The sequence below is a fragment of the Ostrea edulis genome, chromosome 4 (assembly GCF_947568905.1).
Source record: "Ostrea edulis chromosome 4, xbOstEdul1.1, whole genome shotgun sequence".
NCBI classification, from domain to species: domain Eukaryota; kingdom Metazoa; phylum Mollusca; class Bivalvia; order Ostreida; family Ostreidae; genus Ostrea; species Ostrea edulis.
In genome coordinates this window covers 754,569-774,101 of record NC_079167.1, presented here as the reverse complement: position 1 = coordinate 774,101, position 19,533 = coordinate 754,569, and the positions used below count along the sequence as shown (strand labels likewise).

At 37.5% G+C, this 19,533-nt stretch overlaps 2 protein-coding genes across 3 annotated transcripts; one reads left to right on the top strand and one right to left on the bottom strand.

Annotated features, from left to right (window-relative positions):
- Positions 1-598: 598 nt before the first annotated feature.
- Positions 599-13,986, bottom strand: LOC125669446 (uncharacterized). 2 transcript variants are annotated; one of them, XM_048903945.2, is made up of 2 exons: positions 13,835-13,986; positions 599-1,488 (listed from the first exon to the last, which is right to left on the bottom strand). In XM_048903945.2, exon 2 carries the CDS (start codon positions 1,485-1,487, stop codon positions 825-827), a length of 663 nt encoding a protein of 220 aa, XP_048759902.2. In that variant the 5' UTR covers position 1,488; positions 13,835-13,986; the 3' UTR covers positions 599-824. The 2 variants fall into 2 exon arrangements, with proteins under 2 accessions (XP_048759902.2, XP_048759901.2); XM_048903944.2 differs by lacking the exon at positions 13,835-13,986 and adding an exon at positions 9,321-9,340.
- Positions 13,987-15,655: 1,669 nt separating this feature from the next.
- LOC130054070 (craniofacial development protein 2-like) lies at positions 15,656-16,966 on the top strand. Its single transcript, XM_056162394.1, has one exon. The coding sequence runs from the start codon at positions 15,656-15,658 to the stop codon at positions 16,964-16,966; it is 1,311 nt and encodes a 436-aa protein (XP_056018369.1).
- Positions 16,967-19,533: the final 2,567 nt, after the last annotated feature.

Below are 19,533 nucleotides of genomic sequence, written 5' to 3'. Positions count from 1 at the left end.
TTCTTAAATTTGTATATTCTAAATTTTGAGAAGTAAAATTTCCTCATTAAATCCCCCCCCCCCCTTTAGTTTTTAATTGTGAGAATAAGTTTGATCCAAGCAGGTTATATTTCTTTCTTTATCTTTAACGAGGAGCAGAAAATTACCTGCTCAGCTTTTCTTGCGGGTAGAAAACGACAATGACTTAATTAGTGTGGGATTCCTAAATATCAAAATAAGCTTGCAAATAATCATAATGAGAAAACAATCATTAATTGTTTACCTAAAATAGAATAAATATTAGTACAAGTATGTTTGTATGTGGTGATATTTCATCGATTTAACTTTAACGATAGTTAACGAGTTACGATTCTTGTCTAAAGCTGTTTCCGGTGTGAAATATACAAGAAAAACTCCATAAATCATTAAATACTTGGTTTTATATATTTAAAAAAACTCGCGGGTATTTCGATAATTCTATGTACCGGGCTAATTGTACACTTTGTAGAAACACATGCACGATTGACAGACAAACGACATGCAGTCAAACTTCGATCAGAAAAGCTTATTTTTAAAGCTTTCAGCTCAAGTGAGCAAAAACACAAAACATTAAATCTTATCAGTTTAAAATGATTTATAATTTTTAGAATGTGCGAACAATATCTAATATGACAATGTATATAGAAATTGCACGTGTCCATAAATCATTAAATGAATACATTTCAAGAATTATTTTAAAAGGGTTAAAAGTCAGTAAAAGTACTAAAGGGAGAACATAAATACTCGATCAAGGAAAAAGAGATTTTCACAGATTTATAGATGGACAAAGACTGCTTGCTTTAATCTCACACAAATCCCTCCTCTGCAAGTTTTACATTACCCTCGTTGTCAATTTCATGGCGTTGCCCACTTCCCCCACATACTCGAATCCAGCTCGAGGCTTGAATACCCCTGTCTTCATCTTTCTCAACGTTGAATCCGCCATACATCCCAGGAACTGGGTAGTAGAAATCACCTTTCTCAAACAAATATGCGACTTGTGGTAGTGCCTGATCGTTTTTTTTAATAAGATCCTCCACTCTACTCAGAATCACTTTATGTAAACCTTCCTCAAGTTTCTTTATGGTGTTTTCTTTCTGTTTAATCTCTTTAGGAATTTCAATGAGTTTTAATATGTCCTGAGGAAGTTGTGATTTTACCCCAATATCATAAGCGGTTTCGCCAGCAGAATTTTTAAGACTTTTGGCTGAACCTATTTCCAACAATTTCTTGAACACCTCCAAAGGAGCGGATCCAAGGGCAGCATAATGAAGTGGCGTGTTCATGGTGCGTTGGATATTTTCCTCAACGAGTGTACAGGAATTGGCCAAATTGGGGTCATCATCCACTTTTTCCAGAAGATTTTCCCATTCTTTATTCATGCCATAAATGGCTATTTCTCTGTGTAGTGTACCTATCTCTTCACTGTAGGCACTTGCCTTCACATTTATCGGATACTGGTTGGACATGCTTATATATGAAAAAAGAGATCAGTGCATTCATTCACCATCATATATACGATAGTATATAATGACAATAATAATAATTCTTAAGACAAATAACAATAAAATGTTTTGAGTCGGGGCTTGGTTGAAAAAGAGATTGTTCTGAAACAGAAACAATCTCAATTGTTATGTAGGTCTTACAGTGAAATAAATGCATGTACTTCAATCATTGCATGCAAGTGTAACTAACAAATGTTTAGTAAACAAGAGGCCTATAGGCCTTATCAGTCACCTGAGTATCACATGTAGTTAAAAGTATCACTAGTCCCAAGAGCTACTAAAAAAGAGGGTGTTGCACAGAAGCGGAAATTTTTTCCTAATCGGAGCTCCGTGCCAACATTCCTGACGTAAAACTGACCTTCATTCCTATTTATACTCATTGCGCATTTGCCATTTAAATACCTGAAGGATTCCCCAGTACTAGGGACTAGCCTAATACATTTTATTTGTCAATACATTATACATGTAGTCTAAAGATAATTTTTGAAATCGTGAAAATTAAATTGTCTTCTTTTTTCCCTGAGTACCAGATACAATGTATATTGTTACATGTTACGAGTGTATCAAATATTTAATATTCTATACTACTACAGTCCAAAAGCTCTTATACTCGTATGTTTTATTTTTTACAACCAACAATTGGCAACTGTACATGACTCTGGCCACAAAACAATATATGGGAAGTTTACTACGCAAAATTCAACATTATTCAAAGTACATGCACCTGTAAAAATTGACACAGTAATTGATACAGCAATTTGCTACTGGAATACATATAAACTCAAATTGTTTAACGGTTATTTACCTCGTTTGGACTTAAAGTTTTTCTTCCAAAGCTTTGCAAAGTTCACAACGGTTTTTCGTAAAAGGCACCATGCCTTTGTCAACAACTTTGATTCAGAAAAACATACAAGTTCTCGTTAGCAGCCTTGACTATCAAAACACAGGTATCGCATGCTGTATTCGGCGTGTTTTGAGAGAGTCTTATTCACAAACTAAACAGTGTCCAGGTTGGAAAATGGTAATAAACAGCAATTTGACATGACACATTTATAAAAACTAGAAGCTGTTTCAATTAAGAAAAAAAAAAATTGATGGAAAAGGAATATGAAAAAAAAAATATGTTCGTGAGGGAGTCGAACCCGGTCGTTTTAAAAATAGAAAACATCTTTACATTTAAGAGTCGACGACCTTATCCACTGAACCACGCAGTAGACCATACATTCCTGAGGAAAATTAACGTACAGGTGAAGTTGAAAATAATACTAGTGAAGTCGTTTCTATTTTTTTAAATTTGCAAAAAAATGCCCTCGTGAAACAAAATTTCAAAGCGAGAGTTTTTTAGAGTAAAATTCGAAGAACATGCTCATGCTAAATTTATTTTGTTTCACGGAGGCAGTTTTTCTGAAATTCGGGGATACCCCTCCATTTTAACGCTAACAAGATGTGTTTGTGAAACACAAATACCCCCGATAATGGCCAATTCCGATGATGGCCAAGGTCACAAGGACAAATATCTTGGTACCAGTAGAAAGATATTGTCACAAGAAATGCTCATGTACAATATGAAAGCTCTAATATTTACCATTTAGAAGTTATGACCAATGTAAAAAAAAAAAAATTAAAAGTAGATCAAATGTCAAGGTCAAAAGGTTTATACCAACAAAAAGGTCTTGTCACAAGGAACACTCATGTGAAATATCAAAGCTCTACCACTTACTGTTCAAAAGTTATAAGCAAGGTCAAAATTTTCAAATAGTAGGTCAAACTCCAAGGTCAAGGTCACAGGGTCACAAATGTTGGTACCCACGGAAAGGTCTTGTCACAAGGAATAATCATGTGAAATATCAAAGCTCTACCACTTACTGTTCAAAAGTTATTAGCAAGGTTAAAGTTTTCAAAAAGTAGGTCAAACTCCAAGGTCAAGGTCACAGGGTCACAAATGTTGGTACCCACGGAAAGGTCTTGTCACAAGGAATACTCATGTGAAATATCAAAGCTCTACCACTTACTGTTCAAAAGTTATTAGCAAGGTTAAAGTTTTCAAAAAGTAGGTCAAACTCCAAGGTCAAGGCCACAGGGTCAAAAACGTTGGTACCAACGGAAAGGTCTTGTTACAAGGAATACTCATGTGAAATATCAAAGCTCTATCACTTACTGTTCAAAAGTTATTAGCAAGGTTAAAGTTTCAGACAGAATGACGGAATGACAGATAGGACAAAAACAATATGGGGTTGCAAAATTCACAATTTTGGAACATCCTTTTCTGCTTTTCCTAAATATGCATTTAGTTTTTATACCAATTATCAGCAAATTTCAAGAAGTGTTTCAAATGATAAAGACAACAATCACAATAATAATTTTGGCTCCATCCTGGAACCAAACCCTTACCCCCTGGGATCATGAAAATTACAAATTTGGTAAAAGACTATTTATTCCTTCTAAATATCTATTTAGTATTGATAGCATTAAAGAAGATATTATTTAACATATGCCAAGTTTGGTCCCAACCATGAGTCAGAGCCTCTACCCAGGGGATCATAAAATTTATAATTTTAGTAGAGGCCTTCCTGCTCTACATCACTATTAAGCTTTTATTACAGTGGGGTTGTAGAGAAGATTTTTGAATATTGGCAGTTTTTGCACTGCCCCTAAGGCCCCAGAGGTGCAGAAGTCCTGAAATTTACAATACATGTAAGTGGTTCTTGAGAAGAAGATATTTAAATGAACCACCCTATTTTTGCCTTTTTGTGATTATCTCCCCTTTGAAAGGGATATGGCGTCCCTTCATTTCAACAAGAGGCCCACAGGCCTTATCAGTCACCTGAGTGCTAGTGAAAAGTATCACTACTCCCAAGGGCGATGAAAACTAGAAAAAAAATCAATATATGCACCCAGGGGTGCATAAGCCGAGTTGCATGGGATACATTGTAAAGTCAGGAATGATGTGGCATATTTAGAATTGTGAAGAACTAATTTCAGTTTTAAACTTTTCAAGTTACTGTCCAGAAACCATATTTGTCTGAAGTTTTCAATCTATTTTTGGTCACTGTGACCTTGACCTTTGACATTTTTTCTCCAAAATCAATAGGGGTCTTCCTTACCTGGTACCCAACAATATATCAAAGTTTCATTTGATTAGATTGTAAACTTTTCGAGTTATCATCCGGAAACCAATTGTTGACGCCCAACCACCCGCATCACCAAACCAATAGCCGAGTTCAACTTCGTTGCAACTCGGCTAAAAATTCTGTTATGAATATCAAAGCTAAATTCTAATGTTCAGCAACAATACAAGGTGTTTTCTTAAAACTTCAACACATGTTCAACGCCCTAAAATGTGCATACACCGATGAAAGGCTTAATTTACATAACATAATATGTGTAATAACATTAAAAGATATAACTAATCTGGACCCATCCTAGCGTCAACACCCTGGGTTGTGAAATTCCCCCCTTTTTTTGGTAAATCCTTTTATGCTATTCCTAAGTATGCATTTAGATTTTATACGGTATCAGCAAACTTAAGTCCTTCAAATCATTATTATAATTTTAACACCACCCTGAAACCAAACCCTTACCCCTAGAATCATGCAATTTACAATTTTAGTAAAGGACTATCTACTCCTTCTAAATATCCATTTAGTTTCAATTTAATATCAATAGCACTAAAGAAGATGTTAATCAATTCTTTTACACATAAACACTATATATTAAGTTTGGCCTCACCCTATGGTCAAAATTTACAGCTTTGGTCGAGGGCTTCCTGTTCTACATCATGATGCATTTAGTTTTTCTTAAACATGTGCTGTTCTAGAGAAGAAGATTTTTGAAAATTGGTCAATTTTGGGCAGTTTTTGCACTGCCCCTGTGGGGTGCAGGAATCCTAAAATTTACAATTTATGTCCCCCTTGTTCCATGGATGCTTCATATCAAATTTAAAAAGAATTGGAATGGCAGTTATCAAGAAGTTAAAAAAAAAATATCCACACATTTAATAACTGATCATTTCAGCCCCACCCCAATACCAAAACCCCTACTCTTGGGATCATCAAATTTACACTACCTGCTCTTTCTAAACATCCATTTAGTTTCAATTTAGTATCAATAAGTTCACTAAAGAAGATGTCATTTAAATGTTTTACACATAAACATTATATACTAAGTTTGACCCCGCCCTCAGTGGGGTCAGAACCCCTACCCCTGGGATCATCAAATTTACAATTTTGGTGAAGGACTACGCGGATCATCTTGCTCTTTCTAAATATCTGTTTAGTTTCAATTTAGTATCAATAGCACTAAAGATGTTATTTAAGTGTTTTATAATACACATAAACACTATATATACTAAGTTTCACACCACCCTGGGGTCAGAACCCCTACCTCGGGGATCATGAAATTCATAGTTTTGGTAGAGGTCTTCCTGCTCTACATCACTATGCATTTAGTTTTTCTTACATGTGTGCGCGGTTCTTGAGAAGAAGATTTTTGAAAATTGGTCAATTTTGGGCAGTTTTTGCCCCACTTCTTGGGCTCCTGGGGGTAGCAGTCCTGAAATTTACAATTTATGTCTCCCTTGTCCCAAAGATGCTTCATACCAAATTTGAAAACAATTGGACTGCTCGTTATCAAGATGAAGTTAAAAATGTTCAATTGTTAACTCATGACGACAGACGACAATCAATTGCAATAGGTCACGCGAGTTTACTCAGGTGACCTAAAAATTTCTGTTGTTCACACATTTAATAACTGACCAATTTGGCCCCATCCTAATACCAAAACTCCTACCCATGGGATCATCAAATTTACAATTTTGGTAAAGGACTACCTGCTTTTTCTAAATATCCATTTAGTTTCAATTAACTATCAATAGCACTAAAGAGGATGTCATTTAAGTGTTTTACACATAAACACTGGTATAATATTATAGTAAGTTTGACCTGCCCTTGACGTCAGAACCCCTACCCCGGGGATCATGAAATTTACAATTTTGGTAGAGGCTTTCCTGCTCTACATCACTATAGGCATTTAGTTTTTCTTAAACATGTGCATTTGTAGAGAACAAGATTTTTGACAATTGGTCAATTTTGGACAGTTTTTGCTCCACCCATAAGGCCCCAGTGGTGCAGGAATCCAAAAATTTGGTTTATGTACCCATTGTACCAAAGATGCTTCATATCAAATTTGAAAAGAATTGGAATCGTAGTTATCAAGAAAAAGTTAAAAATTTCTATTGTTCACACATTTAATAGCTGACCATTTTGGTCCCACCCTGATACCAAAACCCCTACCCCTGGGATCATCAAATTTACAATTTTGGTAAAGGACTACGCGGATCATCTTGCTCTTGCTAAATAACCATTTAGTTTCAATTTAGTATCAATAGCACTAAAGAAGATGTTATTTAAGTGTTTACACATAAACACTATATACCAAGTTTGGCCCTGCCCTGGGGTGTGAACCCCAACCCCAGGGCTCATGAGATTTACAATTTTGGTAGAAGCTTCCTTGCTCATCAATACTATATACTCATTTTCTCTGCTAGATGCACAGGAGTAAAGAAGATTTTTAAAGAAATTAATACATCAATTTTACTGTTTTTACCCCAAAATTAAGGCCCCTTTGGGTGAGGGGTCATGAAATTTGCAATTTCCGGTCTTCTTTACCTACAAATGCTACATTTGGTCAAGAATGGCCCAGTAGTTTCCGAGAAGAAGTTGTAAGTGAAAATTTCGAAACAAATTATAGCTGAATATTACAGCTACTTGACTTCCCTTTTTCAATGTTTAAGGATGATTCCTTGTCGATGAGTAAACAAGAGGCCCACTATGAGGCCTTATCGGTCACCTGAGTATTAGTTAAAAGTATCACTAAGGGCTATGGAATCTCAAAAAAAAAATTTCTGTTCCGAATATCTAAGCTAATTTAAATTAAAATTATGGCGACATCTACATTTTCTTTGGTTATTAATTGAATTAAACTATATTTAGCATATTGAGTGGAATTAATACAGTTTTTTCACTTTCAACCATTAATATTAGTAAGTCACATGAGGGTGGAGCTACCTTAAATGCCCTTGAAAGTGCCTATAATGATGAAAGGCTTTACATAATATAATTCATGTAACAGTAACATTAACACAATATGGCTAATTTGGACCCGTCCTACAGTCAAACTCTGGGATTGCGAAATTCACAATTTTGATACATCCTTTTCTGCTTTCCTAAAACATGAATTTACTTTTTATACTGTATTAGCAAACATAAAGAAGTCTTTCAAATGATAATTAAAGACAATAATCAAAATAATAAATTTGGTTCCACTCTGGAACCAAACCCTTACCCCCTAGGATCATGGAATTTACAATTTTGGTAATTTATAGTTTCAATTTAGTATATTATAAGATATTATCTAAATGTTTTACACATATACACTATAATATTACAAATCGCATTTTCCTCTATGAAACAACCAATTTCAGCACACGACACAATCCGTTCATATTGACTATGAATGGATTATGAACTAGTTTAAAGCACAGGACTGAGAGAGCGCTAGCGTAATGATTTGAAAAAAACCCAACATGTACCAGATCTTGCTAAGTCACACCTCGGATTAAGATTGTGAACTTACGCGGATTATCATCCCAATCTTGTGGTCTCCTAGCTCCAAAATACAGTGCACCGTGCAATGTTGATAAAAGGCAGGGTAAGACGAAATGTGACGTCATATCTATGTTTTGACCTACGTCACAATACGAGTGTGACATAGGTGGATCTTTATAGGAATTCGTTTTATGCAATAAAATATTTCCCGATTATAGAAGCAATGTAAAGAATAGGTGATTTAGTAAATGAATATAAATATAAGAAATGAACAGCACTCTTGAGCTGTTCATGGTCAATATGAACAGATTTGGATTTGAGGCAAATTCTCTGTGAATCGCGCCAGCCTCAAATCCAAATCCGTTTCATATTGACCATGAACAGTTCAAAAATGTTGTTCATTTCTTAAATATACCAAAATTTAGCCCCATCAGATCCTCTACCCTAGGGATCATGAAATTTACAATTTTTGGTAGAGGTCTTCCTGCTCTACATCGCTATGCATTTAGTTTTCTTCAAGATATGCAGTTCTAAAGAAGATTTTTGAAAAAAGGTCAATTTTTGGAAAATTTTGCCCCCGTCCCTAAGAGGCCGGTGATGCAGGAGTCCTGAAATTTACAATTTATGTTTTCCTTGTTCTTGTGCTTCATAACTTTGAAAAGAATTGGAATGGAAGCTATCAAGGAGTTAAAAATGTTCAATTTTCAACACATTTAATCACTGACAATTTTGGCCCCACCCTGACACCAAAACCACTACACCTAGGATCATGAAATTTACAATTTTGATTTTGGTAAAAAGCTACCTGCTCATTCTAAACATCTATTTTGTTTTAATTTAGTGTCAATAGCATTAAAGAATGGCCCAAACACTTTTAAAATGTCGCATGTACATCTTCAATGTTTTTATGACATCTATATATAATGTACAAGGTCTGAAAAATGTTAAGTAAATCCGTGAGAGGAGTTGGTTACACATAGTAGTACCATGCTTAGAAATGACAAAGTCCAACTTACTACATGTAGGTACCATGCTTAGAAATGACAAAGTCCAACTTACTACATGTAGGTACCATGCTTAGAAATGACAAAGTCCAACTTACTACATGTCAGTAGGTACCATGCTTAGAAATGACAAAGTCCAACTTACTACATGTAGGTACCATGCTTAGAAATGACAAAGTCCAACTTACTACATGTCAATTTTTCGAAGAATGTCCGGTCACTTCCAAAAAAGACACATGCACATCTTCAATGCTTTCATAAGAGCTGTACAATGTCTGAAGGATGTCAAATAAAAGCTACAAGAGGAGTTGATTACAAAAATAGGTACCGTCTATTAAAGATATTATGCTTCAAAAATGACAAAAGTTCAACTACATGTAAATTTTTCGCAAAATTGTTTGATCACTTTCGAACAGACAAATGCACATCTTCAATGTGTCCATAACAAATGTACAAAGTTTGAGGAACGTCAAGTTAGAGGTGTGAGAGTTGATTTCACAAAATAGGTACCGTTTATTCAAGACATGTTTAAAAATGACAAAGTTCAACTGCATGTAAATTTTTTGAAAAATGTCTGATCACTTTCAACAAGAGGCCCATGGGTCACATGCTCACCTGAGTCACATTGTTCAGCTGTTGTGATTTTTATAAGATATTTTAAATCAATCTTTAGTCCTATGAATAATTTTGACCCGATATTGTGGCCCCAACCTAGTCCCAAAGGATCACAACATAACTGAAAATGAATTGACATAACAGAGATGCCTCAACACCAATATGAACAATATGATCTTGCTCTTCTAGATAGGACCAAGGTCACAGATCATGGTATGAAATGAAGACCTTGCCTTAGGAAATCTACATATAGAATATAAAAGCTCCATCTTAAATAGTTCATGAGATATTGAATAGGTAAGATTTGAGAAGTTTCTAGTATACTGGTCCCCAATAGCACGCGGCTCTGCATGAGCAGTTATTCCCTTGCCGTTGCTATGCGCCATTTGCATTTTAGCCTCGGATTCTGAGACGTGAAACTACAATGTTTTGGGTAATAAAATTGATTAGAAAGCCCAGCAGCGTTTGAGCGTAATTAAGCAGGGTCTTGGGGGTGGCAGCCCCCCGATACGTCAAGCTGATCATGTGAGTCTATGACATTTTTTAAAATTAAATTATAAGCGAGGATGTTGGGAGCACTTCAGGAAGTGTCTAAAATGTTGATTAAAACATTTTTTAAAGTATTTTTTTTTTCCAATGCCGAACTGACTGAAATATTTTCCGTAAAATAGAAATAATCTATATCCTTTCTCAATCCCAGATGAAATTCAGTTTCCTTACATCAACATCAGTGACGAGAATATTCAGGAGAATATTATGCAAGATAACGCACAAAACAACACATTCTATCTATTTTGAAACATAAACTGTACATCTTTTTGCATTCTGTTTTCATTTTGAATTTTAAAAACTGTTTAAAAACCAGTTTTTTTAAAAACTTTATTCTACACAAGGAATTCAATTTTGGGCTTTTTTTTTGCGATTTCCTGCATTACTGGTCAGGTGCTCTAACCACTGAGCTACCCAAGCGATATCCACGGTCCATATAGCCCTAACTACTACATTCCTCCCTCCAAACCCAGATTCTTTTCGCCCTTGGCAAGACCTTCACCCGAAAGTCAAGGGGTGGTCAATGGCACCAAATGTAGTATATATTGGAGAGAGGAGAAAATCTGTGGCTGGACCAGGAATCGAAACCGGGACTCCTGCATTACTAGTCAGGTGCTCTAATCACTGAGGTACCCAGGCTGATATCCACGGTCCGTATAGCCCTAACTACTACAGTATCGTTAACATCTTATTCACTCTAATACATAAACATATAAGCATGATAAGTGGAAATTTATAGAGGTAGAGTAACTTAGATATGTATATCTTAGATGCATTTGAAAGCTCGCGTTTCATATCATAACGTACGACTGTGACGTCATAGTTGCATTTGTGTACACATGGCAACAGACTCTGATGGTGTAGACCCACATATGAGATTCATTTGCGGTTACGGAAATAGCCGAGTAGTTACAGATTTTTTTAAGGTCTTGATTTCAAGAGCCTGGGCCTTTCCAATTGGGAAAAATAGCGACATTTGAATGAAATTGGGGAAAATGTTCCATGGATAAAAGAAGTAAAGAGAAAACCAAACCAGTGCATTAAGGAATAATTGGACTCCTTCCGACTTGCATTTTGGTCAAAGCTTACCACATTTAAGTAAACAGAGGCCAAAACAAATTAGATTTACTTGACAATTTTGAAGCAAAAATTGTAATCTAGCTGTGAGCCTGTGAAGATTTATGAACAATAAGGATACCCTGCTTTGATTTGTTTTCATTGATGGGGAATTTTAAAGCAAAAATTGGGAAAAATACCTGCTTTTTAGCATTGGGAATGAGGCTTTATATCGGCCCTCTATATACCCTAAAATAATCCCCAAGTTACGATTGAGAAAGTTTATAAACGCTCTTGCCGTCTTGGACATTGACACGCTTAAAGGGAAAGGCAACCCTAACCACATTGTTGATTTCATGAATAAAGTATTACTTACTGATATCGTAAATGACAGTCTTTAAAAACAAAAATCCTTGTTTAACAATTGCAACAGGAAGGGAGAAAATGCAACGGACCAGACTGGGATTCGAACCCGGGTACCCTGAATCTCTAGTCAGGTGCTCTACCAAATGAGCTAACTGGCCACCGGCGATTGAACCCGGCTGACCGCTACATTCCTCCCTCCTTAAATGTCTTCACACCTGAAGACATCAACCCAAGATCTTTATCTCCTGGCAGGCATTTTCACCTGTCAGTTCCAGGGGCTGGTCTACGGCACCAAATGTAACAGGAAGGGAGAAAATGCAACGGACCAGACTGGGATTCGAACCCGGGCCCCCTGAATCTCTAGTCAGGTGCTCTACCAACTGAGCTAACTGGCCACCGGCGATCAAACCCGGCTGACCGCTACACAATGATAAGATAAATCAATATTAATCTATCATATGTTTTAAATTACCCGCTGCTAAGAGAGCGGGCAATGAAATTTAATTTATGATGTCACACCACCAGTTCCAGTTTATTTCATCAGCAGCACTGTAAACAAGACAAGTCACGAACAGTTAAGTTTGAAGCCGTATAGATTTGAGCCTGTTCTTTCGCAAGAGGGAATTGAGAAAAGACGTTCATTCGAGTTGCAGACCAGGCAGACGGTAAACGTTTTTTCATACAAATGTCCCGAACCTCAACTTGTCATTACGCAAATGATGGATCCACAGTTGAAATAGTGTTTTCTTTTCAGATAACTTGGTTGGGTCAGGAATTTCAACAAAACAAAAAAAATCACATCTCCCCTTCACATTAGTTCAATTAACAGCTTGACAGAAAGGCATCAACCTATTTATTCGTAAAATCTACCATATCACATGCACATCTTAGAATCTCATCAAAACCGTAACAGACGGTGTGACGTCAAAACTCTTGATTTTTGTGGTCTTGAATACAAAAGAGTTCCACATCATGGTGGGAATTTCTATTTTTAACGTTTTCAAATTTGTACTTATCTAGGCCGTATATCAACAGAATAGTATGACTAATTTTTATAATATAATTAATCTTATCATTTATCATGTAAATTTGTTTTGGGTTGCCTTAAAATTCCCCTTTAACAGGTCCAGTCCAAAGACTTTATATTTCTACAAGTACGTCCTACATAACTATACTTATAGCTACCTAGGTATTTAAACCTACTCCAGGTAGCTATTTTTACCTACTTTTTCCTTTCCTTGCATTTCGTGGCCAAACACAGGAACAGCGCAATATGGTGTGTACCAAATTTCTTGATTCACTTACACTGACAATGAATACCACAAAAATATTGGACAAAATTGATTACTTTCTAACCTTTCAAATTTGTATCAATAACTACACCTAGTTCCATTTTGTAGGAGCTTAGGATCAAAGCTACGTGATAAGAAGTCTAGAATGTCTTACAAATCTGTATTAATTTTAAAGTCTACCTTCAAGCATTTTTACATTAAAGGTTTATGGGATGATCTTTCATGCATTTCCTCTACATTCTCCACCCTCGTAAAGTATTGAAATTTATACTCTGAAATTTGCCGTGCACATGCACAACATGGTAAGTAAAATGACTGACCTGTTTAAAAGATGCACCTTAATTATTATTTATCTATATTTTTAAAAACAAGTAAAAGTAGGTAGAAGTAACAACTTAATAGCTACGTAGGTAGAAATAGTCTTGGACTGGACCTGTTTAACCCTCAGAGATTTCATGTCTCCTCACCAGAGACTGAAAACTGCTTCAGACCTGGAATTTCGCCTTAGTGTAGTTTACATATTGCTGTAACGTAACACGTAAAATGAAGTTGACAAGTGTCCCCTGAAAATTATCCGTTACTACCGGAAATCCTAATCTCGACTGAGATTCGGCTTGGCTGAATATTTGGACTGACGCTGAAGCTGACAGTAGATTTCCAGACGTGAATAATGAAGTACTGCTCCGAGATTCGGTGAAGGCGTCAGTCCAAATATTCAGCCAAGCCGAATTTCAGCCGAGATTACCGGAAATCCGTACTGCAGTAACCCTAGAACATTACAATTAGAGAATTTTTGATTTGACATTGAAAAACCTGGTACAAACCTTAAAATGGTATGCCGTAAATGAATAAACCATAAATCAGTTTGTAGACATAGATATTCAGCCTGGTGCAACCATATGTAGTATATAATATAATTACGAAATTAGTCTGAGTCACCGAGTCAGACTGTCGACTGTCAGCTCAGTGTTTATGCAAATTGTATCCCGATCCCGATACGTGTTGATTGCCATGATAAAATCATACAAGTGCGTCTGTCATAAGACGCAGTGTCTATAAACAGTTATAAAATACCAAAGGCATGCGATATTACTATTAAGATATTGAGTATAGTTGAATTGAATATCCATAGCAGTTATCGTTACTACTTGGGTCATAATTAATATATGTAGGCCTATATATATATATATTTATTTATTTATATATAGAGGCCTATATTTTTTTTTTTTTATTATTATTTTATTTACAAATCCAATACGCAAGATCGTGACTACTTTTTCCGTCTTGGTTTTAATTTTTACTTTCCCCTTTCAAAGTCTCGCGAGACCCAGAATAAGCGAGAATTTGGGCATGTTGCATGGTAAATAATACCAGTTCTGCAACTTTTGTCATGATCGATTCACCTGATTTTAACAATGGTGCACTATCATTGCATTGCAGTATCCTGTAGTAATGATTCAAGAAAGAAACAAAATACGCAGAAATATCCACAAATGATAGATTTTAATGGAAATATAGTGGATTTTTTCCCACTGCTGCCCGCCAGGAAATTCCGAAAGCTGAGAAAAGCTTGCGTCAAAACATATCTTCACGAGCCAAATTCAGGAGTTCATTTTTCCTGTCTCCAGACGTTTTTACACACCTTTCATTTAAAAATGTTTTTAATTGTGGAAAATACGGGTTCAATCGTCTTCCGATGCCATGTTTGAATAAACAAAAAATGCCCAAGATCGACACGTTTTTCCGGACTTCTTTACAAGAGAGTTCCGCTAACTCGATATTTACGATCTTGCGTATTCTGGGCCCTGTCGGGCATACAAGCTTAGAAAAGAAGAAAAACAAAGTGACAATCAAAAGATCAAATACAGTAAAAAGAGTGTGCAGCAAATTATGAAATACAGTATAACAATATATTGTAATATGTTGTACGGTGTGACCGTTGAGACGAGCGAAGCCCATTAACATCTTGCAACACGACTCCAATCGGAATATCACTCGGCCTATTCCGGAATAGGCCGAGTGATGTTCCGATTGATCCGCCTCTTCATTTAATGCGGGAAATATAACGTGGTGGATGTAAACAGTTACATTGTGACGTTATATTAGCTGCAATGTTTTTTCTTCTTCTCTCAAACCAAGCAAAAACAAAATGTTTGAAGCTATGAGAAAGCTTGTCTGGAATTTAAAAAGATTCATGGTACTCTCTAAACAATCTAATTATTATAATTACGGGTTTGTGAATGAAGTATACCGCAGTGACGGCGACATTTTTCCAGAAGCATTATGTGTAATACTCATCTTTTTTCAGCTGAAGAAGAGCAAATCACGTGACTCATATGTGTAATCATTGGAGCGAGCTCGTCGCGACGCGAGCTTCGCTCGCTATTATACACATCCACACATATATACACATCCACTGGCGCCTCACAGTTCCAGGCTGAACAGTTAGGGATCTCGGAGGAGCTTGGCCCCCAGAAGTGCGATGTGCAGGCCCATCGGCGGATGGATATGCCCTGACGTCCACCAACCAAGCCCCAGTTATGGGTTAAATAACTGGACAGGAAGAGTTCATAAGCTTTGGTTAGCAGTCCTCCTAGGAGAAAGTCACTCCAAAATCAAACTAGGACAGATGGGGTTCTATAGCCATGTCAAGCAGCTCATCTAGGAGATGGATCACTCTGATCACAAAGCCTGGGCGGCCAGACTCATCCAGGTGGAAATCCGGCCTAGGCTGCGATAGGCCAACAACCTATCCAGCTGAATGTATTTATCTAGCTACAGAAACCGCTATAGTAAACAACACTATTCCAGGACGGGGGACCTCAGGTCAAATACCTATCATGATGGCGGGCACTGAAAGCCGAGAGGATAGTGTCAACCTGACGGGGAAACCTAAATGGAAATCACAACTGCTCAGTTGTAAAGGAAAACTGCGTGTCGGTACATGGAATGTTCGGACATTACTACAAACAGGAAAGTTAAAGGAATTATGTGATAATGCAGAAAGGTACCATCTTGACATAGTTGGAGTACAGGGAGTTAGATGGAGTGGAAAGGACAAGATCCGGCATGATTCATGGACATTTATATACTCAGGCAGAGATGACCAAAAACATGAGGCAGGAGTAGGTGTACTTTTATCCAAGAGAGCAGCTGATGCAGTTAATTCCACCGACTGTATTAGTGAGCGCCTACTAAAGATCAGATTTAAAGCTGGAGTCACTAACCTTACTGTGATTGTAGGGTATGCACCAACAGAAGTAGCAAATACACCAGAAAAAGATGAATTTTATGACCAGTTGAACAACATTCTGGGCAAAATACCACGACATGATATGTGCCTCTTGATTGGTGATTTTAATACTAGAGTGGGACAAGATATAACAGCATATCCCAGAGTAATAGGCCAACATGGCATGGGTGACATGAATGAGAATGGACAGAGACTCCTTGACACATGTAGTACCCATGGTATAGTAATTGCTGGCACCATCTTTCAGCACAAGGAAATCCATAAGTATACGTGGACTAGCAATACAGTATCAAGAACAAGAGCACAGCTTGATCATATCATCATCAATAGTAGATGGAAACGCTCCATGACAGACTGTAGAGCCTACAGAGGTGCTGATATCTTCAGCGACCATGAGCTACTAATTTCTACTATCACCATGAAACTGGCAAAACCTAAATCAAGGGGTGCAAAAGGAAAATTTGCCACTTATAAGCTTAACGACCGGATAATGAAAGAAAGATTCCAACAAGAAGTGAAGAAACATCTGATAGAGGAGAACAGTCAACAGCTTGAGATAGAAGAAGACTGGGATAACATTAAAAATGGAATTCTACATGCTGCAGAAAACACCATTGGTAGGATTAGGCATAAAAGAAAAGAATGGATTAGTGTTCAAACAGAAGAATTGGTGGAAAAGCGACGAACGGCAAAAGCAAGGTAGGATTCAACTGGAACTAGGCGAAGCTCAGAGGAATACAGAAAGCTTGATGCCCTTGGAAAAAAAAAAAGTGCAAAGAAAGACAAACAGAATTGGTTTGACAAATGTGCTAGCGAGTTAGAGGTAGCATCTGGTATGAAAAATCAAAGAAAGGTATTTCAAATTGTGAAAAAGATGAATGGGAAATCAACACCACAGCCCATGTCTGTAAAAAGCAAGGAAGGAAACACTGACTGACAAAGATCAAGTGAAAGACAGATGGAGAGAACACTTCTGTGAGCTCCTAAACAGACCAGTCCCAGCACGAAGGTACCATCCAAGTCAACAGCTATGGGAGGAACTAGATATAGATACAAGTGAACCATCAGAGGAGGAAGTAGAATAGGCAATCAACAAACTGAAGAACAACAAGTCAGCTGGTACAGACAGTGTTACAGCAGAACTGATAAAATGTGGAGGTCAACCCACCAGAGCCAGGTTCCATTCACTCTTGTTTAAGATCTGGCAAGAAGAGCAGGTGCCTCTAGACTGGAAAAAAAGTGAACTTTGTATTCTCTTTAAAAAAAAGGTGACATCAAAGACTGCAAGAACTACAGGGGCATTGCACTATTGTCTGTGGCAGGAAAAGCCTTTGCCTGGATTGTATTGACAGGATAAAAGATGCTGTTGATAAAAGACTATGAGAGAATCAAGCATGATTTAGGAGATCGAGAGGTTGTATTGACCAAATATTTTGTCTGAGAATACTGATCTGAAAATACCTTGAGTTTCAAATACCAGCAGTCACTAGTTTTGTCGACTTTAAAGCAGCTTTTGACAGCGTACATAGACCATCCTTATTGAGAACAAGAGGTACTGTGAGCAATGCTCACTAAGAATACCCCCCGCTTACCCCAATCTCCCAAAGGGTGTTGGTAATAGGTAAAACTTCAGTATTATGATCCAAAAGGTATCTAGGAACGCAGCATCTCCATGCGATGAAAAAAGCCATTAAAGAATTTAAATGGAAACCATATTGCTACTTCGATGTCCAATGCGCGTGACCTTTGGACCCCAAAATCAATAGGGAACATCTTCATTCCATAGGTAGTCCATATGTATGATATGGTGACTGTAGGTGGAAAGGATAACGCTTTAGAGCCCGGAAACCATATTGCTACTTCCATGTCCAGTGCGCTTGACCTTTGACCTTTTGACCCCAAAATCGATAGGGAACATCTTCATCCCATGGGTAGTCCATATATATGATATGGTGACTGTAGGTGGAAAAGATTATGCTTTAGAGCCCGGAAACCATTGCGTCTACAGACGGACGGACAACCCGATTCCAGTATCCCCCCCACAACTTGTTGCGGGGGGTATAATAATGAAAGAATACGGCATCCCATACAAGATCATAAGCATTATCAGAAACACCTATAATGGATCTCAGGCTAGAGTGAAAATAGGAGGCGAATTTTCCGACTGGTTTTTTGTCGAGACTGGGGTGAGGCAAGGTTGTGTTTGGTCTCCCCATCTGTTTGGCATTCTCATAGACTGGATATTAAGAAAGTCGTGTGACAGTCATGGATTGCAGATGAAGAAGCGTGGTCGTACACTCAGGGGGATCGAGGACGGTTGGAAACTATCAGACCTCGACTTTGTTGATGATGTGGCTCTGATAGAACCAGACAAAGAAAAATCAACAGCAGCACTGGCAAGACTCAGGAGAGCAGAAGAGGTTGGCCTTGTAGTTTCTGCAGAGAAAACCAAGGTTATGCCAATAGGTGAAACATCGGCATGCGTGAAAGATGGAGAGTCTACCATTGATAAAGTTGAGAAGTTTAACTACCTAGGCTCAACTGTAACACCAATTAATTCCATCGATACTGAGCTGAACATCCGTATAGGAAAAGCCGCCAATGCTTTTAAGAACTTGCGCAACACTTGGAGAGCAAAGATCAGCCTCAAAATAAAAATGAGAATATATAGAGCAGTTGTCATTCCAACATTGCTGTATGCATCTGAGACATGGGCCACAACCAGGAAACATGAGCAACGACTAGACGCCTTCGATTCCAGATGCCTTAGAATTATTCTGAAGACCAAATGGTGGGAACGAAGGCGCAACAGTGACATTCAAGAGCTCACAGATCAACCATATGCCTCAACATTACTCGTGAGGAATCGGCTGAGATGGTTTGGTCACATGTCGAGGATGGGAGACGAAAGATTCCTTAGGCGAATGTACGAATGGGACCCTACATCGGTCGGAGGCAGACGAAAACAAGGACGACAACGGCAGAGATGGCGAGACACGCTGGCAAGAAACTTTACAACTGCGGGCCTAACATATCAGGAGGCCGAAAATATAGCCAAAGACCTAGTGACACGGAGGGATACCATAGCGGCACTGATGTGATAACAATCACTAACAGTATCCAGCAAGTAAGTAAGCAAGTAATTGTCTCGATAGCATTGTCCAAGGTGTAGGCTGTTTCTTTCCTAGTCATTTTAAAATTGTGTTAGACAGGGGATGTGTCGACGTGTGATGCTTACTCCTCATAGGCACCTGTTCCTACCTCCGGTGT

Coding starts and splice junctions, on each gene's coding strand:
- LOC130054070 (XM_056162394.1), top strand. CDS start 15,656: ATGTCAAGCAGCTCATCTAGGAGATGGATCACTCTGATCACAAAGCCT.